The sequence below is a fragment of the Pongo abelii genome, chromosome 6 (genome assembly GCF_028885655.2).
Source record: "Pongo abelii isolate AG06213 chromosome 6, NHGRI_mPonAbe1-v2.0_pri, whole genome shotgun sequence".
Classification (NCBI taxonomy): Eukaryota; Metazoa; Chordata; class Mammalia; order Primates; family Hominidae; genus Pongo; species Pongo abelii.
In genome coordinates, this window is record NC_071991.2 from 145,123,994 (window position 1) to 145,148,368 (window position 24,375).

The 24,375-nt window shown below is 36.7% G+C and overlaps 1 protein-coding gene across 1 annotated transcript in view; it reads left to right on the forward strand.

Annotated features, from left to right (window-relative positions):
* The window catches only part of CNTNAP2 (contactin associated protein 2), a 2,266,356-nt gene that overhangs the window by 1,414,472 nt on the left and 827,509 nt on the right, over positions 1 to 24,375 (forward strand). Inside the window, 1 exon segment of the mRNA NM_001133793.1 lies at positions 1,462 to 1,581. Within this exon segment, the coding sequence (NP_001127265.1) occupies positions 1,462 to 1,581 (120 nt within the window).

Sequence of the window (24,375 nt, forward strand, 5' to 3'; positions counted from 1 at the left end):
CTGTATCTGCAATACCTAATGCACTGCTCAATGCAGCATAGTTCCTCAGTAACTATGTGCAAAAGGAGGAAATGAGGGAGCGAGGCATGGAAGAAGAAATGGATAGATCAAAGAATTTTAGAAAGCTTGAATCTAGTATGCTGTTGTTGAAATGACATAGAGTTGAAGGTCTAACATCCTTGGAAAGAGGAAGGCATAGAAAGCCAAAGGAGGCACAGAGAACTTGGTAGAGGAAGGTTGAAAAAGGGAGGTCCCAGAATCAGACTACCCATGAAACTGACTTTCTGATTCCAACCAGGCTCTAGTGAATTTGACTGGAGAAACAAGTTTTTCCAGAACCTAATTATTCCTGTTAGAGTAACTACTGAGGTTTGTGCATAGCCAGGCTGGAAATCCAGAGAGGTGGCAATGACCTTGAGACCCTCCTCAGTGAAAGCTCTCTAATTCTAGGACCATGCAATTATTTTTAATTAGTACAATATAAGCTTTACAATGTTTTGTAATTTATTTTGTACTGTTTTGTAATTTAACACACAACAACCCGTAAGGAGTGTAATTCAAGTGCAACTTACCCGAAGACTTCCCTGCTTTTGTATCAGGTAGACATATTTTTACCGAAAACATATCTTAGTTTTGTGAAGAGAACTTTCACATTCTTCATTAATTCCTGGGCAGAGTTGTTTAAAAAAAGTTTTCTCAGTAGCATTTTAGATGTTCTAACTACAAAGGAGATATGTAAATGTCCGTTTTGTACTTCTGAAAACAGGTGCAATCTCAGTGAGAAAAAGAAAATTTGTCATGAGCACTGGAATAAAAAGGGAAATCATGAATAAGAACATAATTTAATTACATGAATGTCAGCTTTCTACACAAACTAGAGTTGATGTAATCAAAGCACCTGGAACAAATACAATGAATCAAGGAAACCTCTTTCCTTTTTTTGAGAAAGGAAGATTCAAAATTACATACTATTTATGGACAACTTGTATAAACTATGCAAAAAATAAGTGTGCATGTGAGTGTATGTGTGTGTGTGCACAAGAGAGAGGCAGAGAGAGTGAAGGGTAATTTTTTCTAGCCTCTTATTTGATAACCAACAAAGCAGCCAATATAAGTTTTTTATAGTAAGGGGATAATATCTATAAATAAGTATAAATTAAATATTGTTTTCAATGATCATGAGCTCCAGTAAAATAAACATTGCATTTGTTTAATGATTGATTGTTTTAGTCTTTTCCCCAACATAAAGTCATACCAGGAGCTTGCTGTCTTTGGTAGGTCAGGAATGCTTATAGAGAAAGAAACAAATCACGAATTTAAATTTAGAGACAAAGAATGCTCTTTCCAGGAAGAACTACTACTAACTAGTGGTTTGCTAGCATTGCAATGTGCACTGGGACATTTATCTGGGGAGCTATTTGTTCTGTGCTGTGCTTATGTAGGATATTTTGTTTGTTCTAGCTATCTATGAGCCTTCCTGTGAAGCCTACAAACACCTAGGCCAGACGTCAAATTATTACTGGATAGATCCTGATGGCAGTGGACCTCTGGGGCCTCTGAAAGTTTACTGCAACATGACAGGTAACTGTGTCATATTTATGTTTTATGAAGATGCTTTTCTATGTGTCACGAATAAGTAGTTCCATCAATGGTTTGTTTCTTTGGTGCTATGTTTTTATCACAACATCTAATCAGCAACATTTTGCTGGATTTGTTAGATAAGATGAGGAAATGTATTATTAGAGCAATAAAACATTTTGACACTGTGCTTTTCAAAAAGTTTATGTTTGATGTGAACACTTAAGCATCATTTTTTTAAAATCAGCATGTAGGGGGGAAAAAACAGAAAGCAAAGTTGCAAAGTTCAGCCCAAAGAGAGAACTAGTAACCTAGACTAGGGAAATTTAGCATCACTGCTCCAATATTCTCACTGTGCATGCTAGAGGAAGCTTTTAGATCATGCCAGACCTTCCTCGATTCTCCATAATGATAGAAGAAATCTTTCTAAGTTCTGAAATCCCATTCTGATAATAGCAAAAATTACCTGAAGCTTTTGTAAAATGTATTTGGGCTTTTCTTCTTGGGAAGACGACCTAGTTTTTCTCCACTTCCATGTGAAATGAGACTATGGGTTCTTGTCAACTTCCACAACAATGTGTAAAATGTGCAGATCTCTAAGATAAGAACAGATTTTCCATCAGACACTTGGCGACATCTTACGCTTCAAAAATCCAGAGGAAGGTGTGAGGTATGCATTATTTACTGGCTCCAGCAAAAGACCAGCATTTGATGTGAACTCCTGGGCATAAGACGATAAGGGTAATGATAATAAGATGTTACTGATGGTAATTACTGAGTGTGACTGTTTACCATCTGTCAAGTATCATGACAAATCCTTTAGACAGACACTTGAATTTACATCCTGGCTTCATTAATCACCACATATGTAATATTGGGCACTTTAGTAACTACTAAATTCAGTAAGCCTCAGAATCTTTATCTGTAAATGAATTAATGAGAATACCCACCTCATAGCTTTATTGTATGAATACAATAAGATAATCTGCATATGGTTCTTAGCTTATTGTCTAATACATAGTAAACCTTCAATAAAAGTTATTGGATGAAAAAATTTAAAGGCTTTGGTAGTTAAATAACTTGCCCATATTAGGCCAGGTGTGGTGGCTCACGCCTGTAATCCCAGAATCTTGGGAGGCCGAGGTGGGCGGATCCTGAGGTCAAGAGATGGAGACCATTCTGGCCAACATGATGAAACCCTGTCTCTACTAAAAAATCCAAAAATTAGCTGGGCTTGGTGGCACACACATATAGTCCCAGCTACTCGGGAGGCTGAGGCAGGAGAATCACTTGATCCCTGGAGGTGGAGGTTGTAGTGAGCCGAGATCATGCCACTGCACTCCAGCCTGGCGACAGAGCAAGACTCCATCTCAATAAATAAATAAATAAATAAATAAATAAATAAAACTTGCCCATATTATTCAGGAAAGATTCAAATTGAATTATTTGCAGCCCATGGATATTCTGGCTATAGTTCAGAACCACTTATAGAGTTTTATTTTGTTTTTGGTTTTGTTTTCTATACAAACTTCTTGGCTCCACCCCTGCAGACTCTGATTCATTATGTCTGAAGTGGAAATCAGATTGTGCAACTAGAACTGAAAACCATGAATGGTACTCTAGGCAAGCAGACACCAGCGGGGAACTCTCAGCAGTATCAGGAAGCCAGGCATGGTACAGAATGAAAGGGAAGATGATGAGGGCATCAGTGTAGTATGGAAGACATGTGGAGAAGACAATAAAATGGAAGCTGACCAGCCTGGGCAACATAGTGAGACCACATCTCTATTTAGAAAATGTCCCAGCTACTTGGGAGGCTCAGGTGGAAGGATTCCTTGAGCCCTGGAGGTTCGAGGCTGCAGTGAGTCGTGATCATGTTACTGCACTCCAGTCTAAGAGAGTGAGACCTGTCTAAATTTTTTTTTTCAAAATAGAAATAAAAAAATAAAGTGGGAGCTAGCATCCCCCTAAATTTCTAAATTTCCTCTAGAAATTTGGAAGATGCTAGCTCCCAGTTTAATTTTTTTTTCTATTTTGAAAAAGAACTTTAGGCATGTCTCAGAGAAGGAACACACTTACCAGAGAGATTACTCTAAGAGTTTACTGACAGCTGGACTTGTCAATGCACTCGAATTCTTTTTTGTATACCTTCATTTTTATCTTATTAGCACTAAAAGATTAACCTATGATAACTTGACTTAATTTATAAGAATCTCAATTCTGGTTTCTCCTAATATATGAAAATATATAATACAATTAAAGTCTGTTCTTAACCTCAAGGGAAATCAGGGCATCGTGGCTTGGACTGGACAATTGAAAATTTATTTTAGTTATTTTCTTAAATTCATTTCAAAGGAAAATTAGAAAAAGAAAAAACATTATAATATACACAATTCTCATATCAAGGACACACACAACACACAGGACTAGTCTACTCTCAGGAGAGCATCTCCTGTGCATTGAACCCTTTGCTCAGAAACATATGTCTTATCTTCATCAATATCTCCCTTAAATAGCATGGCTGCAATTTAACTCAGCACTTCAGACGACATCTGAGCTCTAAGGAGCAGAGTACAACTTTTTGCAATTAGAATATTTTTCTTCTATTCATTCAAGACAGCTACAAACATCAGTGTGTTCAAGGACCCTTGAAGAATCTTGCCTTACAGGCCAGCAGGCACCTTTCAGTTCTTTGCCACTGACCAACCGTTCCTTTTCCTGGAAAGAATGTGGATTTAACATCATTAAGAGAGCATGATGCCACAAAGCTTGGCTTGGGCTATTCCATTTCCAAGAGATACGTGTTGAAGAAGAGGTGGGAGTAACAGCATGAGGTAGTCTATGAAGTCTTGATATATAACTCTATGTCATGAAAAATTATAAATGCTCCCCTAAACCTGAAGTATAAAAGGAGGCAAGCACTCAAAAAGGTGAAGAAGAGAAATGAGCCCTATGAATCAATCCCCCAGGGCACAAGAGAGATTGGCTCATTCCAAAGAACTGAAATCCCAGTGGCTGGAACATAGTGAGCCTAAGAGAGAGACTCAAACTAAAGCAGGGGAAAGGCAGGTGGGGGCAGGCCAGAGCAGACCAGCCATAAGGAGTGTAGGGCAGAAAAAAGTTTGTGCTTTTTTTTATATAATTATTTTTCAATTGCAGTGGGTGGTCATCTATGGAAAGATTTTAAGCAGGAGAATAAGATCTTGATTGCATTCATACATCTACCACTTGGGCTGCTATAAGAGACAGCATGAAAACATTGGGACCAACTCTGATGCTGTTATTGCAAAAGTCCAATGAAGAGATGATGCTCCCTTGAACTAGGGTAGTGATGGTTTAAACTGATGAGAAATTGATACATTTTTAGATCTGTTTTGAAGGTAGAATTTACAGGATTGGTAAAAGTTTGGATGAGAATGTTTAAAGAGAGACAGTTATCAATACTAACTTCTCAACATATGGACTGAGTAACTGGATGAATTATAGTGCCATTTAGGAGAAGTGGACAATTAAGGGTAAAACAGTTTTAAAGGAAGCTCAAGAACTTACTTTTGACCTAATTAAATGTGAAGTGCCATGTGCCATCTAAACTGAGATGCAAATTTTGCAGTTGGGTAAGGCCCAAAAGCCTGATTGGGTTAGAGATATAAATGTGCCAATTATTAGCATATTAATATATGAGAATTGATAATATCATTTGGAGGTTGATGTAACAGAGAAACAGCATCTCAGGAATGAGCTCTTAGAAACTCAATAGGCAGGACACGATGGTTCACGCCTGTAATCCCAGCACATTGGGAGGCCAAGGCAGGTGGATCACTTGAGCCCAGGAGTTCAAGACCAGCCTTGGCAACATGGTGAGACCCTATCTCTACCAAAAAAAAAAAAGCGAAAACAAAAACTAGCTGGGCATGGTGGTGCAAACCTGTGGTCCCAGCTACTTAGGAGGCTGAGGTGGGAGGATCACTTGAGTCTGGGAGGTCCAGGCTGCAATGAGCCATGATCACACTACTGAATTCCGGCCTGAGTGCCAGAAACCCTGTCAGGAAGAGAAGGAGGAGGAGGAGGAGGAGGAAGAGAAGGAGGAGGAGGAGGAGGAGGAAGAGAAGGAGGAGGAGGAGGAGGAAGAGAAGGAGGAGGGGTAGAGGGAGGGGGAGGGGAAGGAAAGGTAAGGGGGAGGAGGAAGGGGAGAAGAGGGGGGAAGGGGGGATGAGGAATTAGTCCATTCTCACGCTGCTACAAAGAACTTCCCTGAGTCCGTTCTCACACTGCTATGAAGAACTTCCCTGAGTCCGTTCTCACACTGCTATGAAGAACTTCCCTGAGATTGAGTAATTTATAAAGAAAAGAGGTTTAATGGACTCACAGTTGCTCATGGCTGGGGAAGCCTCGGGAAATTTACAATCATGGCAGAAGGGGAAGCAGACGCCTTCTTCACAAGGTGGCAGGAGAAAACATGTGAAGGCAGAATTGTCAAACACTTATAAAACCATTACCTCTCATGAGAACTCACTATCATGAGAAGTGCATGGAGGAAACTGTCCCCATAATCCAATCACCTCTCACCAGATCCTTCCCTCAACACTTGGGGATTGTGGGGATTACAATTCAAGATGAGATTCAGACAGGGATTCAGAGCCAAACCATATTACTCAATAATTCAATAGAGAGAGATTAGGGTTCTAGCATTAAAATATGTAATAAGTGTTTGGAAAAATATACATAATTGAGGGTAAGTAGAGAAAAAGTGTCTGAGAGCATTTGGGGGGCAAACAGATCACCTGTGTGGAGGTTAAAATGACTGCTTGGATTCTAGAGAATGACAAAAAGACTTGGAGAATGAAAAGCAACTTGGCATCCATGCACACATATACAATGGATGTGGTGGTGCCACAGACGTATGGCAAATAATAGCCACTAGAATGCGGGGAGCATGGTATGGCCAGGAATGAAGAACCTTCTAAGGATGCTGCATAGACAGCATAGGGGAACCATGGATTGAGCTACATCCTAGGCAATTAGGGGGTGTTCTAAATGACAGAGCATTTCAAGCACTGCATAGGACACCGGCAAAATCTTCCACAAAACGACTGACTCATGAGCTGAGTCTTGAAGAACAAGTGGGTGTTATGAGGCTGAGAAATCAGGAGAAGGAAAAATAGGTCAACTTATAAAATGCTTTGTGTAGGATGCAAAGCAGTTGAAACTTTGTCCTGAGGTGAAAGCAAGCAATGGATGGTTTCACACAAAAGAGTAATTTAATCAGGCATTGTACATTAAAAACATCACTTTGACAGCTGTGAATAATATTCTCCAAAGGACACCAAGAGATAAGACAGAGAAACAAGTTCGAAAGCCCCCGTAGTAATGCAGGAGTTGAAAATGGAGACTTAAAGTAGTGGCAATAAAGTAAAAGAGGAGGAGATTGATTTGATGGGTATTTAAGAAGATGAGCTGGCCAGACCGTTCCTGATGAGACAGAGAAAGTTGAAAATGGTAACCCCGTGACATGAAGCACAGAGAAGCAGAGGAAAACTAGGAAAAGGGTAAGATTCTATGTTGCTTTGGGTCCCTGTAATTCAACTAGGTAAAGTTGTCCTCTAGGCAGATGCTACACAGAGTAACTGTAGGACCTTGAACACATTAAAAAAAAAAAATCTTTGGCCGGGCACAGCGGCTCATGCCTGTAATCCCAGCACTTTGGGAAGCCAAGGTGGGTGGATCACCTGAGGTCAGGAGTTCAAGACCAGCCTGACCAATACGGCGAAACCCCGTCTCTACTAAAAATACAAAAATTAGCTGGGTGTGGTGGCGCACACCTGTAGTCCCAGCTACACAGGAGGCTGAGACAGGAGAGTCACTTGAACCTGGGGGGCAGAGGTTGCAGTAAGCCTAGATTGTGCCACTGCACTGCAGCCTGGGCAACAGAGCAAGACTCCGTCTCAATAAATAAATAAATAAATAAATATAAAATAAAAAAATCTTTGTGTCGGGTTTCTTGTAAATAAAGTGCAGGAATTGGAATAAGTTGATATCTACACTGCCTTTCCTTCCAAAAAAAAGGAAAATATTTCTATTGTTACCACGAGACATGAAAAAAAAATCACTGCTTGCAGTCAAATAATTTAGACAGAAGCTTCTTATCTCAAACAAGCTTGAATTTACTATTGCTTGCTAAGTTTGACATAAATTGACTCTCTTCATTTTTTATCATAAGGCAGTAGTTCTACTATGTAATTCTTCTGACTGCAGCTCAGAGCTACATCTCTTGGAAATTTGGAAATTAGGGGGTGTCCTAAATTATAGAGCATTTCGAGTGCTGCACAGTTGATGACATTGAGGAGAGAAGATTTTTCACTGAATCCTTTGTAGAAAAATTTATCGTCCTGTGAAAGCCAAAGCCTGGTTTCTTTTTTTAGATCTTAGGGCACGTGATAAAATGTGATCATTTTTACCCTTGCCTTCCTTCTCCATTTTTATGCTCCCTTTGAAAATTTGGCATTAAAACTTTTGTGAATATAAACTATCTTATATTTTCAGTATCAACCTCTTTTAATTGTATATTTATTTCCAACATTTCAGCTTTTCATTTCCATTTTCTTCAGGTGTTACCAGCATCCTCTCCCTAGAAATCCTGAGCCTTTTTATTTAAAGGTTCTTTCTGCTTTCATTTAGTTCTTTCTGCTAGATGATTAATAGTAACAATAGTAAATAATGCTAGATCCAGCCATTATTCTTGAAACTTTACTGTCTATCCTTAAACCCAAGACAATATTTTTCTTCATCTTCTATCCTCTAACTCATTTTCTCTATAACTCTCTTTGCATTCATTTTTTTTTTCTTAATTTAAGTAAGCATCTGTGCTCTAGTGCGTGAAGTTTAAAGTCCAAATAAAGCACTCCTCTTGCATTCTTCCTAGCCCTGGTTTTGTAGTTTTATCAAAAAGCCATTAAGCTTGTTTACATAATTTGTGCTTTATAAAGCCCCAGGATCTAGCTGATCAAATTCTATTATCCTCTATAATAGTAAAAGCTGTTCATGTCTTTTTAATCTAATATTTATAGAGAGCTTGTAACTGAAGTTTCTAAGCGCTTGCACTCAGTATTAGTATCGTATTTAGTAGTATGCTTCTCACAAGTTTTACAAGTACAGTGTGGGCAGGAGGAAATGGGTCACTGAGGTAGTGGACTTGGGCTCCAGTGGAGAGTATCATAAACCCACCCACCTCCACCTCCCCGTGTCCACAAAGCAAAACAGTTTCTATCCTATAGTACAGTCATGCACCACATAACATCTCAGTCAACAACAGACTACATCTAGAATGGTGGTCCTATAAGATTATAATGGTGTATGTTTACTGTACCTTTTCTATGTGTAGATAGGTTATATACACAGACACCATTCTGTTACAATTGTCCACAGTATTCAGTACAGTAACATGCTGTACAGGTTTGTAGCCTAGGAGCAATAGGCTTTACCATACAGCCCAGGTGTGTAGTGGGTTATGCCACTGAGATTTGTGTAAGTACACTCTATGAGGTTCACACAATGACCAAATCACCTAATGACACATTTCTCAGAACCTATGCCTGTTATTAAGTGACACATGACTGTACTATTTTCCTTAGCAGTTTACAGTAATACAAATTTAGTGTCCACAGTTTCTGTGTGTCAAGGCACAGGTGACCTGGGTCAACTGCTCAGAGTCTTGCCAGGCTGAGACCAAGGTGTCACCCAGGGCTTGGGTTTTACCAGAGACTTGGGATCTTCTTGGAAGTTTATTCAAGTGTTGATAGATTCATTTCCTTGTGGTTTAAAGACGGACGTCTCCTATTCTTACTGTCTATTGGCCCCAGATTGCTCTCAGCTCCCAGAAGCTGCTCCCAGTTCCCTGCCATGTGGCTCTGCCTGTCCAGGAGGAGCTCTCTGACTCGCTTTCCAGCACTGACCTGACTTGGTCGTCACTCAGGATAATTACCCATTTGATTAACTCAAACTCACCAGTTTACAGCCCTTAATTACACCTGCAGAATCTCTTCATCTTTTCCATATAAAGAAGCCCAGTCCCATTAGTGACACCCTATCATATTTGCTGGCCCCACCCCCAGTCTAGGAGAGGGTATTATGTCCAGTGTACCCACCAGGTGGCTAGAATCTTGAAGACCATTTTAGAATTCTGTTTAGCATGCTTACCTATGTGCCTCTGTAAATTGTTCATAATTCCAACAACCTTTATTTCTACCTTTTGAATAACAACAGTGCCATATTTAGATTATAAAATCTTAGGCTTTACTGTCAATACTCTTATAATTGTAACATATTGTTTGGTAAAAACTTTGACAATGAAGATAAGCAAAAATAAAAATTGCTTGTCAACCAGAAATGACAATTACTAACACATTAGTCACTGTGTGATAAAGATTGTATATTTTATACAGGTACCTGCATATATAATTGAGGGCAAACTAAATGCCAGGCACATTTTTAAAATATCACATGCATTAACTCATCCAATAACTCATGACAACCTCACAAGGTGGGTAATACTATTGTTCTCCCATTTTTTGATGATAAAACTAGAGCTCAGAGAAATTAAGTACTGGGCCACACATGTAGTAAATAATGAAGCTTGACTTTTTAGCCAGGCTTGTGTGTTCAGAGCTAGTTTGTAGTTACCGTGTGTATGTGTATGTGCACACAGATTCACACATATATAGGAACAGCACTCCTCGTTTTAGATTCTGTAGTATGATTTGCAATATGATTGCTGAAATGAGCATTTTTTATTCAAATCTCTTCATTATCATTAAAACTTTCTTACACGGCTCTGATTCATTATCTGTGGTTTGGACAGCATTTTTGTTATAAACAGTTTACTTCTTAATTATCTAACTAATGCCTTGGGGTTTTTAATCAGAGGACACATTTTAAATGAAATCAATATATAAATCATTATAGGTAATTAGTATCATTTTTAGTTCTTAATTCAACTACAAGTATTTTCTCTAATATAATTTTCTAAGAGCTTTACATAATTTGTATATTTCCTGTCTACCTAGGTTTATCATCCCTTAAGGTTTGAGCCCAGCTTTCAGAATAACTTAAACTCTATCCCCAACATCTAGTTAATTTTTCAATGTAAAGTCTTAAACTGAATCTAACAAAATCTTGTTTGAATATGCAACAGGATTGAATGGAATTGTACTGGATATCATCTGTAACAATGATTGTAGTGTCTCATTCTTCCCTTTTCAGAGAGGAAATCATGTGGAAATGAGGACACACAGAGCTCTCCTATTCTATATTAGGGCTTATTAACATTCATAAATTGGGTACTACTAAGCTTCTAACCCCTTCATTTTCCTATCTATCATAACTATTTCTCTGATGTGTGCACTGGCTTCCTCCATTATTTTCCCTCTACTCATTTTTATTTCTTTCTCATCAAAGCCATTTTCTCTCCTCTTCCTGTCTCCTAACCTAGTTTACCTCCTCTATGGTTAACCCATTCAGAGAACAGCTGTCCTTTATGTCTTCTTTCAGACACATCTTCTCTTTGTCGACCTCTCACAGGCTGTCTTTGTTATAAACCTTTGTAATCACTCAGCAACTCCTGCTTCACGCGTTCAGCTATTTCAGTTCTTCACAATCAGTATAAATCTTTGAATTCAATTCTGCTCATACAGCTTCAGTTGAAAATCTCGGGACCAACTCACTGATCAAACACAGCCTGTAAAGAACTCTTCTCCGTAACTGATTACCCACTCCCAAAGACTCCCTTCTGGAATCAGCCTCATTCCAGAGACAGCTTCTGCCTGCCAGGCTTTCTTTGCATCTCGTCTTCATTGTGTGTCAGCCATAGTGATAGGTTAATACTATAGAAGTTCTCAAATGGTTTTCAAACTTTAAATTACAAAAAAAAGGAGAGGAAAACCATGAGATCCAGTGAGGCCTACACCACAGGAGAGGACCCGAAAAGGGGGTACCAGACCCCAGGTGAAATCAAGATGAAGTGGCTTTAGATACATCACAGGTCACTCAGCCCTTCTGAGGTCTCCAAAATCGTACTCTCTATGCAAATGCTCTTCCTTCAATATTTTCATGTAACCTGACAAAGCAATATCTTATAGACACTGCTTGATTTTGTGCTTTTGAAAGCACTGCCTTTTTTATGCAATTTCTCTGCTCAAAATCCGAGAAAGACTTCACAGTGTGGATGGTTAGGGACTGTTGTTTGATTACCTCTGGCACTTGGAATCTGAAACTCTTGCCTAGTCTACAATAATCAACTATTCAAACAGGATGGGACACACACACACACACACACACACACACACACACACGTTGGGAAATTCAATTAAGATCAACTCATTGCTTTGCAATCAAAAATCAAAAACCACAGGAATACTCTCAAATTTTTTTTAACTAGGAATTTCTCTCTTCTGGCTAAACTTAAAGCCAATAATAACTGTGTTTCTGTTTCTCCAAACTTTAGGTTTTTCCAATTTGTGGATCACCTTTTATTTCTTCTGAGGATGTCAAGTTTCATATCAGAATGTCCCTGGAAATTTTAGAAAGAAAATCTCATATAGCAGCTAATCTCTCTTTTTATCTTGTGTCTTTGTCTAATCACCACAACCAAGAAAGTTAAGTAGTAAACTGCACCAATATTATATGTTGCCCAAACTGGAAAATAGTTCAAGTTTTATTTCCTACACCTGACTTAAACTAGAGGCCCCAAAACTTACCAGTGCCCCACATAAATGATTGCTGCATAAAAGTACTTGTCTCATTAATGAAGAATGAAAATACAGCTTTGGAAAAAAATATCCCTGTGGATGAAGTTGTCAAAAAATCTGTTTGCTCCATTTACGTACAGACAGCTTCATTAGGATTGAACTCTTCACATAATTATTAATCTCATGTTCGGTTTTTACTCAGATTTCTGAACAAAATCAGCATTAAAAAGTGAGACTAGGCAAACACTTGCTGTATCATTTACTTTATCGTCATTGCTGTTATTCATGTTTTGCTTTTATGTGCATCCATGTTATTCTATCTTCACTGGACCCCATTTGTACTTCTGTTTCTAAGCTCACTTGGTGTAGCTGTAGGTTTCAGGGCTAGGACAAGGCTGCATAATTTTGAGAGGTGAAATGGATGCCTTTGCTGCTCCAGGCAGCAGGGCATGGAGGACAGAGCGGGAAGTTTGTTAGTACATTGTAGAATCTGATATCTGTTTGTTCTCAGGTTTTAAAAGACTATAAAACAATATTGAGCATCTTGCTGACATTTCACTTTGCCCTAACATGAGGTGTTTGCTCTCTATATCTGGGGTATACCATCACCATGGACTTCATCTTCACCATGTCTGTGTTTATTTATCCAAGAATGTCTTCATCCCCCCTATATTGGAATTCATGATTTTTATATAATGTCTTCTTCATTTTAATTTTACTCTCTAATGTGGATATAGCACATCCCCTGGTAGCTTCTTGATCCTTTAGTACAACCTACTTCTTCTCTGAAAGTTAGAAGAATCTTCTTTTTGTTCCAGATATTCTGAACTTTCAAAACAACGTGACTTGGAATAGGTCAGTTTTCATGTATTTGCTGGGTGTTCACTTTAACATTGGCAACTCATGTTCTTAAATTTCTTTTTATTTATCTGTTTGTGATTCTGTCTCTTATGATTTATCTATTGTCTCTTTGTAGAATGCTTTTCATTGTGGTTTTAAATCAGAGTTCTTTTTTCTTCTTGAAAATTTCCTTTTTTAACGGCGTTCTATTACTGCTTTATGAATGCAATACCTTTTTTGTATCCCAAGGATAATAAAACATCTTTTTTTTTCCCTTCTTTCTTAGTTTTCTCTAAGTTACTTGATTCTGTTCATTTTTTTCTGACCTTCACAGCTTTCCTCATATTCTTGATTATTATTAGCTGTGTGTTTATTATTAGGGGTGGGAGGGTCTTGTTGACTTGGAGCTTTACTGTGGGTTAGAGTAACAATTACGTCCTGGCTTGCCCAGTACAGTTCCATTTTACTCCCATTGCCCTGATATCCTTGTGAATAGCTCTTCCTTTTATTCTCGGTAGTGTCCTCGTTTGGATGATAAATTATTTGCTCACTCACTGCAGAGGAAGCTGAGTGTTCCCGTTTTAGGACTCTCTCACCTGTTGTCAGCATTTTTTTTTTTTTCATTTTCTCTTTATTAGTCAGGTTCTCTAAGGATACGTTTTAAAATTTCTTTCCTGGAGGTTTCTGATCTGGTTGCCAACAATCTTGGAACCATTTGGGGAAAGAGGTCCAACAGCAAGAACATTCAGTATTCGGTATTTGGTATAAGCGTAGACAATCTCCATTTTCTGTGTAGTTTCCACATCCTTTGTTATACTTGGTTCTTCTCAACGCAGGGATTCTTTTAGAAAATAAACCTCCAGTTATCTACCAGAGTGAGAGAGGAGTAGTCAATCAGCCACAAGGCCTAGGAGACCTAGGGATCTACTATCTATCAAACAGCCTTAATCCAGTTCTCCTTACTTTATTAATTACTGAATCTTTTATGGATTCATGGTCGAAAGTTGGGTTGGTTCTCATCTTTCCAGACTTTCAAGTTAAGATTCAGCATTCTACTAAGTCAGTGAACACATATTCATTTGCTTTCCATCCTCCAAAATTGTATTGCTAATATTGATTCATATTCTCCCGGTCTTTGTGGAAAATATGTATGTGTGTGTGTGTATTCCCTAGCTTTAGGAGTATGCATATGTGTGTGTGTGTGTGTGTGTGTGTGTGTGTGTGTATTCCCTAGCTTTAGGGGTATATATGTGTGTGTGTGTGAGAGAGACTGTGTGTGTATTCCCTAGCTTTAGGGGTATATACCTGTGTGTGTGTGTGTGTGTGTGTGTATGTGTGTGTGAATTCCCTAGCTTTAGGGGATTTAGAAGGCATATAAGTTAAATGTCAGTGTGTCAGTGTTTACTCACCATCCTAACCAAGGTGCACCTTCTTTATTTTTAATTCTGTAATGTAATGTCATAAAACCAAATAGTTCAAATACATGTTTCAAAACACGTATTTTAAAATGTATGAAAATCTCCAAATTTTAATGTAAATTAATAAATTTTCCTTTTTGGTTAAGGAGTGTCATAATTCTTAAAGTGTTTATTATTGATTATCTGCTGTATGAGAGGTAATATGATAAATTCTTTCATCTATTGTGTTTCATTTATTCTTCACAATGACCCTGAGAAGTATTAGGGTCCCAATTTTGAGATATGGAAACTGAAACACAAACAGATATTAACATTCTCTGTAACACAATTTACAAAAGGCTGTTTACACAAAGAATATAGATTTGGATGACATCCCATTCATTTAGCGGCATAAATGTGTCACTTTCACTTTTTAATAGGTTGAAATGTTCAAAGAAACCCTCAGTTCTTATAATAATATGAATTACTATTATTATTATTTGAAATTTTTTTTCTTTTCTCTATGATTTCTGGTTAACTGGATTCTAGACTGATCAAGGGCCATGTCTGTCTTGCTTACTACTGAACCCAGCAGAGTGTCTGGTATATGTCAGCACTACTACTGCTGTGAATAGACCTCACCTCTGTGACTTTTTCAGTAGAGCTAAGTAGCCACCAATCTCAGTGCTAAATAAGAAAAGAAGTTTGAGACAGGTAAGAGTGTGCCTCGCTTATAATTAGAAGACATGCATTTATTAGCAATATGCTAAAAAATCATTCACACAATCTGTCCTATCAACTTGAAAAAGTCCAAGTGCTCTGTCCTTTTAGGTGCTCCGACTTGTCCTTGTATGGCTGTTTTTACAGTAAATATGAAAATGTTCTAGAAGCAGGATTGAGTTTGCCTTATACTGGGATCAGGTAACTAGAATCCTCGAATTTAATGAATGAAAAAGATCTATTTAAGAATCAGACCTCAGTCAGCATTATGAAAAGTAAAAGGTAAAGAGTTCACTAGATGCTTTCATCTTTTTGATGCAAGAGTGAAGAGATACTAAAATGTTTTAGCTAAGCAACTTAGGTGAACATCAGTAATTTCTTCCATCAATAAAAAGTCAACTTCCATAATGCAACTAACAATTAAATTTATGCTAACAAAATAGCAGGTTTTGAGCAATGATAAATGCAACTTATACGTTTGGGATAGTATCTACCTGTAAAATCTGTTCTTTTAATGAAATGCTAGCCAACCCCCCTATGAAGTGTGGGTTTTGTTCTCGCTTAGGGTGACTGACCAGCCTTACACCAACCCTTGGATATAGAGCCATATTGTCTAATACACATGCAATTATATCTAACCGTCCTTGGGATTTATTTTAAAAGTAAATTACAAACCACATAGCCTATGAGTTGACTAACTATCCAGGTTGTTTTACCAACTGTTTATAAAAGAAACTATGTCAACATAAAGCAGTCAGTTTGGAAAACACGTGCAAGAGATGGTTACTTTCACATGACAGTATGTTGATTAGTTGTAACATGCTATAAAGGGTTGTGTTTTACTAATAGTGTCACTGATGATCCTCGGTTCATTCATCATACTTCTGCATCACTGCCGCCACTTACTAACCACAATCCCAGGCCATCTTAAGCATTAGTTTTCTTTACATTTTGCTTTGCTCATTGCTTCTTTAATATGTCCTTATTACCATAGTCTTCCCTCTGTGTTCTCCAGTAGATAGAAGAAGAGGATTTGACATGATGCTAAGCGCATTAATATAATAGTTTCTTCTCCCAGTGGTATTTGCATTTCAAAGAGAATAACAACAAGATGAACCAAAATATGGAAGCAATATTTTCAGACAGGATACCTTCCATTGCTCTCTAAATCACTCCTATCTATAGCCCCCATTCTACCTGTGTATACAAAGACTTGTAGCCCATGTAACATTTAAAGGCTCTCCCATGAAGAGTTTCTTCTACTGGGGCGGCGAGGTGGGGCGGAACTGGCAAGCCACTATTTCTATTAACTGCTCTGTCTTTTGCTTCAATATCTGCTTCATAACAAGTTTTTTTTTTTCTCACTAGCTACCCCATTTTATAGGCAAAGGCTCAGAGGAAAATGAGATCAGAGAAAAAAATGAGTTAAATATCATCTGCAAACAAATATAAAGCAACACACCATGCAAGAAATGCTTACCGCCTCTGGATAGAGAATTCTCTCTTGGTATCGTGTTGATGTCATTGTTCTCACCACCTCTACTCTCCTCAAGTTTATCTTTTCTTTGAGAGTTCCAGATTCTATTTATTAAGTATCCAGTATTTCCATACACAGTATTCATTTTTAATATTGAAATCCTAATCTCTATTCTTATTGATATTTGATAGCAAAATGTTCCAAATTCTATACAACATTTGAGTACTTCCTTCATTGTGGCCGCTTTAGAATCTGTCTGTAAATAACTATGGGTAGGCAAGGACCAAACTTGCTCAGAAAGTTTCATAGATGCTGTGGTTTTATCATTACATTGCTTATCTGCATGGTGAATTTTTTAATCAGTTATTATAAGCATGTTTGATACTTTTGATTGATAATGGAAAGTAAAGGGGAATAAAAGTTCAGCTAATTAAAAGAGATGATTAGAAAGAAGTTGGCTTTGCAGGAGATTTGTTGATAAAACAACTGATATTTTCTTTTTCTTGTTTCAAGCCTTGGGCAGAACCCTTATGAAAACATTTAGAATTTAGAGGGACTGTCATGGCTCCACTAAGCATCTGACTCATCTGGTTGCTGTGATGTCATTAAAATGAATTTTTGGTGCCGGTTCAATTTGTCTTTGGCTCTACAGGCATGACCTTATTCACATTGATTGCTCTTCCATTAATGGTAGTGTAGTAAAGGAAAGGAAATAAGAATATAGTGTTCAAAAGCAGGTCTACATGCAAAGGGTTTCTTTATCAGTATTATTATATAATTATGTTTTTCAGAGATGTGAAGTATATTTATTAAATATATTACTAGAATATAAGAATATTGCTTTAAATGATATATTAATTTTCTCCCACAGTGGAAAATTATTTAGTAAACAGTATAAATCATTCCTGGGATTTATATTATGGGATTTATATAAGCATGTCAATATCAACTTTTCATTTAGAAAACTACAAAAGAAACCATTTATTTAAACACTTTAAACCCTGTATATCACAAAATTAAAGTATCATTTTCAACAGAGATACAACTTTTCCATCTTTTGCCTTCTCTAAGCTTAGAAAACTCACAAAGTTTATGAACTTCAAATCAAAATCAATGTTTCTTAGTTTCTCACCAATATTACTTTACAATATTAAATATCTTTAATAAAGATGGAGAAAAAATTAATTCAGCAATATTCTTGCAAATTGGTCTCTTTTAACATAATCTTTAAGTCACTGCTTACACTTCCCAGTCACTTTAGTAAATTCTTAATTGACATGGTTCCAAATCTCTTCCTAATTCTGGTCATTATGTTCTTTTTTAAATTCAATGAACTGTGTGGTGTGATTAACAGCAAGCTTCATGCCAAGTACAATACAGTGGGGTTTTATCAGATAGCAGAGAGTGGGTGTGAATAGTTTCCCAGACTTATGAAATATCTATGTTTATCATTCTTTGTTATCTCCCAGGTACAGTTTTTAGAATTTTAATGTGTTTACCTAAGCTTGCATAATTGTTAATGTATTTACTTAACCAATATTTACCAGTGCATCTTATGTTTCAGGCATAGGTACATAGTGACGAACACACATAAAATCTGATTGTGTAGAACTTATAATGTTATAAGTATGTATAAAATTATTTCAAATAATCTGTTATAATATGCCATTGATACAGTTGTTGCTGTCAGAGACATTGAATTATTGAAAAATGAGAAAATTTATATTATTAATGTGCCATTTATAGCCAATTTCTGATAGATAATTAATTACTTTAAGAAAGCAATTCTCAAACTTTAGTGTTTTGTGTATTGTCTTCAGAAGTTTCGGCAAGCCCCAGACCACCTATTTAATTATTTAATAAATATATTTTTAATTGACTCCCTTTTTAAAATCTTATTCTCATTCTAAGCAACAATTTCCATGAAATGTTGTATTTAGTACACTTGACATTGCTTCCTACTGTGCTGTTAGAACATCATATTGTTTAAATATATCATAATGCAATATCATATGAAATGATATTTCACAAAGCATCAATGGTACATACACTTGGGAAATTCTGGCTTAACTAAATCCTTGTACCTAATTTAATAAGTACTTTTCTCCAAAACTATTAACTTGTATGACCTTAGACCAAGAATTGTGACTAGTACAATTCACAAATTGTCAAAATTGAATACCCTATCTAAATGCAAAGAAGTCTTCAGCATAACTTTATTTTAAAACACAGATGTTGTGATTTGATAGTAAATTATTCAACTGGATTCTAATGAGTTATTTGCTGACTGTTTATGCATGTTGACCCAAGTACTCTTCATTCCCACATCTGTCCTTTAGACAGTCTCCTTTTTCTGTCCTTCCAACTATAACTCCGATTTAATATTTAATGAACAATTACTATGTTTTATATTCCTTCCCTCAAAGAAGACAAGCTGTCCCAAGACATTCTGAAATGGCCACTCCTCCCGCCCCCGTGAGTTCTCCGTGCAACCCTGCCATTCCTGGCCTCTCCTTCCGTCTCTTACCTCACCAAGCTCATAGTCCTAAGTTTCAGGTAATGGCTATTACACCCTCACTGAATTTTGAGCTGAAGAGAATATTAATTACTTAGTCACATCTAGTTTTACAGATGAAGAAAATGAGACTTATGTTTTGACAGTCCAAACTTAAATGCTGAAATTTTTTTTAATCGGGTTCAGCATCTTCACAGAATTAACCCCAATCATAATAGTTCGAACACTTCCTAAAAACACCTTGTATTGCTGTGTCTATTTCCATAGGTTTGCAAAATGATGTTGATCTTGTTTTTTACATTATACTTTTTTTTTCCTTTTTTGAGACGGAATCTTGCTCTGTTGCCCAGGCTGGAGTGCAATGGCACGATCTCGGCTCACTGCAACCTTCGCCTCCCAGGTTCAAGCGATTCTCCTGCTTCAGCCTCCCGAGTAGCTAGGACTACAGGCGTGTGCCATCATGCCCAGCTAATTTTTGTATTTTTAGCAGAGGCAGGGCTTCAGCATGTTGACCAGGCTGGTCTCGAACTTCTGACCTCAGATGATCCGCCTGTCTCAGCCTCCCAAAGTGCTGGGATTGCAGGCATGAGCCAGTACGCTCAGCCCATTATTTGTTTATCTAATAGCTTAATCATTCATCACTGACATTTTGAGCATATAAACAATATCATCCTCAATAAAGTTCTAGAATTTCTCCAACACTGTGTTCTAGACATGGCACTTCATGTGAACAATTCCACAGGAGGTAGGTGGTACTATTACTATTCGCTTTTATATGTGAGGCAGCCAAATCATAGGTAGATAAGTGGCCTAGAGTCAACCATTATTAAGTAGGAGAGTGGAAACTAGCTTTGTGTGATGTTGGAGATCACCATTTTTGCCACTTCATTATAATATCCACTTTATTCCAGGTGCCATTCTAGAGGTATAAGATACTGTATAAATTTATAAGACACAAATTATATTTTTAACAGATCTTTGGTCTAGTTTAAAAGACAGAAGTAAAAGTATTTATTCACCAGATTTACATACAAATAATTTTGGGCTATTGTCAGAATTCAAATCTACCTTCATAGGAGAAACATTCATGATTATGGATATACATGGAACCATGCTGTATAGACAATTCCAGTCAAAATGCTCCACATTGCTTTGGACAATGTCAGGATCACTGGAATAAGTACATAGCATGGCAAAATGAGTTTTGTGTTGTTTTTCCTCCTGGAAATAAAGCCAATATAAGACCCCTGGTCAACCAAGAGAAAAGCCCATAAAGGCAGGTTCCGGTAGCTCAGAGTAAGTGTATAGGATTTCTTGTGACAAAAGCATTGTGACATATTATCAGTGAATTTCCCTTCTTCCATCCAAATCTGGTGATTAGTCATTAACTCCAGCTTAACAGCAACTCAGCAGTAACAACATGTATTCAGTTTAGTTATCTGAAATCAACAACAGAATGTTTCTAGTGGTATGAGTGTTATAAAAATATACATTATATACAAAGCAGAGAACTTATACATAGTAGGAGTTTGCTAAATAAATATTTCTAATTGATTAAAGAAAATACAATAGTAAGGGCCTACCTATTTATACATATAAATAATTTGAGTTATGGAATGTGAGATTATGTAATTTTTTCTCCTTGTGCTGTAAAATATGAACAAAGAGATTTTAGAAGAAAAAGATATAAAGAATTGTATCACTTATTAAAAACTTAGTTTACTGAAGTTCTTTAAGAGACATTGTACTTTTAAAGAATTTTCGTAATAGCCTCAAGTTTCAAACAAGTGAATGTCTGTAATTGACAGCCAACTCTAATGAGAGTTGTGGTGTTGTAAATTAGCTTTGTAGCTTCAATTCTTTACCCTGAACTGGTTTACACTGGCACTTGATTGCATGTTCTTATTGCAGGTGACATCGAGAGATTACATTAAGTTGGTTATCGATCATACTGTATAGGTTCACTTTACTAAAATGTAATCTCTGTTTCAACAAATCTAAATCTGACAGAATATGCCATTTTTATGCCCTATGGACTCAGAAGTTATAGGGGAGATGAGAGGCAGGTTGCAGCCCCAAACTCTGGGCATTTCAAATCTAGCCCAGAGTGTTATTTATTAAATCAAATGATACATATGAAAATGTTTCCTATATTTAATATGCAGATATGAAACTATAGTACTTTAAAAAGTACAAAACAAGTATCATTGAATACTTTCTATCTACAAAACATTCTGGAGAGTATTTGAATGAATAAATCAATTCCCTCCAGGTATTTAGTAGTAAAGAAATTCTTTATGCCAATAGTGACATATCTATGCTAATTATCATAACAGAAGTAAAACAAAATAGTGTATATATTTATTTTCTTATTTGTAGCTTATATTATTAATTGTGTCAGCTTCTTTTCATACTTTTCCTTTTATGAGTTAATCTGGTCTTATTCTTTCTGAACTAACCATGTCCTACCCTGAATTTACCAAACATACAAAAGTAACTATAGCCAAAGCTACTAATATTAATCTGGACTTCTTTATGCCACATTCATTTAACTGCGGACTCTAATCCCCAGAGCCTATTTAATCATTATTGTGATTTCGTTTTTGTTACTTCAAACATTTGGCATGCAGGCAGAAACATGTATATGTGTATTCCTGGGAAATCTATCAAGCAGATTCCCAGCAAGTCTCATAAGGTGATATTTATTACATTTATAATATTATTATTGTTCAGAGACCTTGTTGAAAACCAAGAGGTGGTGAAACCCTAAGCGAATGATCCATTAAATAAAACTCAGTAGACTGATGTATAAAACTAAAAAGTCAATTAATTTAATTTATGAGAAATAATTATCTAGAAACCCTGAAACTCAAAATTATAACTACTGCGTCCTTTCTCTATGACAGTTCTACATAATCAGCTCCATTTGGGGGCTTAGAATCAGCATGAAAGGAATTACTTGAATCACATGTATTGATGACCTACAGCTAAGCCTGTTTGTTGCATTATTTTGCTACTTCAGTCTGCTGGATAAAATTCCTCTCCATTGGATAGTGCTTTGACAATCACCAACCACTTCTGCTCCTACACCTCTATTTTTTTTCCAAACTTTTAAAATGGAACAAATACCATTCTGCTCATTTTATATATATATATATACACATATATACACACACAGATATATATCATATATATGACATATATATATGATGTCAAACAGATTAAAATTAGTTCTTTCTGACATACAAATCAATCCATCTCATATAGGTTAGTTTACATTTTTCTATTCTGATCCATGTATCAATTTTAATGTTTAACTCTTTGCAAATAATTGTATTCCTCACATGTCCACATTATGGGGACACCAAAGTACTCACAGCATATTCTCTAAGGGGAGATGTCTATAAGTCAGCATTATAAAATATTAGCATTATGTTTACTGTCAGTGTCTCAGTTAACAAAATAATTCACTGATTCTCAGATTCACATGATTTTTCACAATTTCAACATCTCTGAAATCAGCATATGTCTTACTATTGGTAGCATTTCACAATCTCTATTGGCCAAGCCGAGACTGTGGCATGGGTGTGTTTGCCTGTGGACATGTGGCACTTGCATCAAAACTTGAAGAACAGGCCTCAGTGCCTTAGAGGAAAGTTCTGGAGACAATAGAGGCTCACCCTTTTTAACAACTCTATCACCAGTGCTCTTGTAGACAGAGAGAATCATTCAGAGGCCACATCAATGATTCAAGCTGCAAAGTGTTTCAAGAGCGTTAGACTATGAATGAGAAGAAATTTGAGGAATGGCTTAACCAAGTCATGTCACTTATGTTTTCCTTTTCAAGTATGCCCAAAAGTGATATAATTTTGAAAAGATTAGAAGAGCTTTTTTGAGATGTTTCATTTTCTCTTTCTTAGTGCTTCACGATAGAGTGGTGTATCTTACAATTCATGGCCTCCTACTTATGAAATATAACAATGCATACTTTCAAGTAACATTCCATCTGTATAAATTTATTGGACATTTTAGAAATATCTAGGAGCAGAAATCAACATCTTTTTCCAGGCGGGCAAATCTTTCTTTATTTACTCCTTTGTAAAGGATTATTATAGAAAGTCATTGCCTTATTCTGAAATACGAAATGGATAAATGTAAGTAATATTTTCAAATTCTGTCCTAATAGCAAATGGAAAAATTAAAGCTGTTGATTCATGAGGTATGATGATCTATTCTATTACCACAGAATCAAAGCCATTACATGGTTTGCCTGTGAAAAAATAGTAGATAATACAAATTTGTGTAGATAAGATACAGGAAAAAAATGTCATGTTTAAATCTGTAAATGGAATTCCCTGAAAGGGTTAGCAGCACCACTATTACTGATGTGAAAAATTCAGAGCTTCTTGCCTCTTCCTCTCTGATCCAGAGATGCTCCTGAGAAAGAAACAGCTCTGTTTTGGAGAGGCTACAGCAGGCAGGCATCTTCATGCTTGCACAGGCCTCTCTGCTGAGGTGGCCTCTTGGGGAAGCCTCACAAAAACTCCCTATACTCAGCTCCCAGGATCAGGGAAGAAGACTGCCCTTGATGGCCTGTGGAGATCTTGAGACAAGGCGTGCGGCCAGGACAGGTGTTGATTGGCATGACCCTCAGTGAGAATCTCAGTGACCTTCCTAGGACCTCCTGGGTCTGCTAGGGCACATCAGTCTCTGAGTCTCTGTGTTGCCCACAGCCTTCTGTCTGCACTTTCCTATTTGACAGAAACAGCTTCATAAAAGCAGTTCCCATAAATTGAATTCCTGTGGCTTGACCTAATTTACTATCTCCATATGTCAGTTCCAAATCAGAAGCAGGCATATTTACAGACCTGGGTTGGTTGGCTTACCCAATTAAAGATGTTAACTAATTAAATTGTATTATTTTTTCAAGTATGCTGTATTATTTTTTAAATAATGCAGTATATCCTTATATACTGCATTATTTAATGTGCTGTTCTAATTTTAAAAGCATTAAACAAATAAATATTACTATGAGTTGGGAATAAAATATCTTTGGTGAATTATATATACAAATTTATATGTATATTTGATATAAAATTATATATAAAT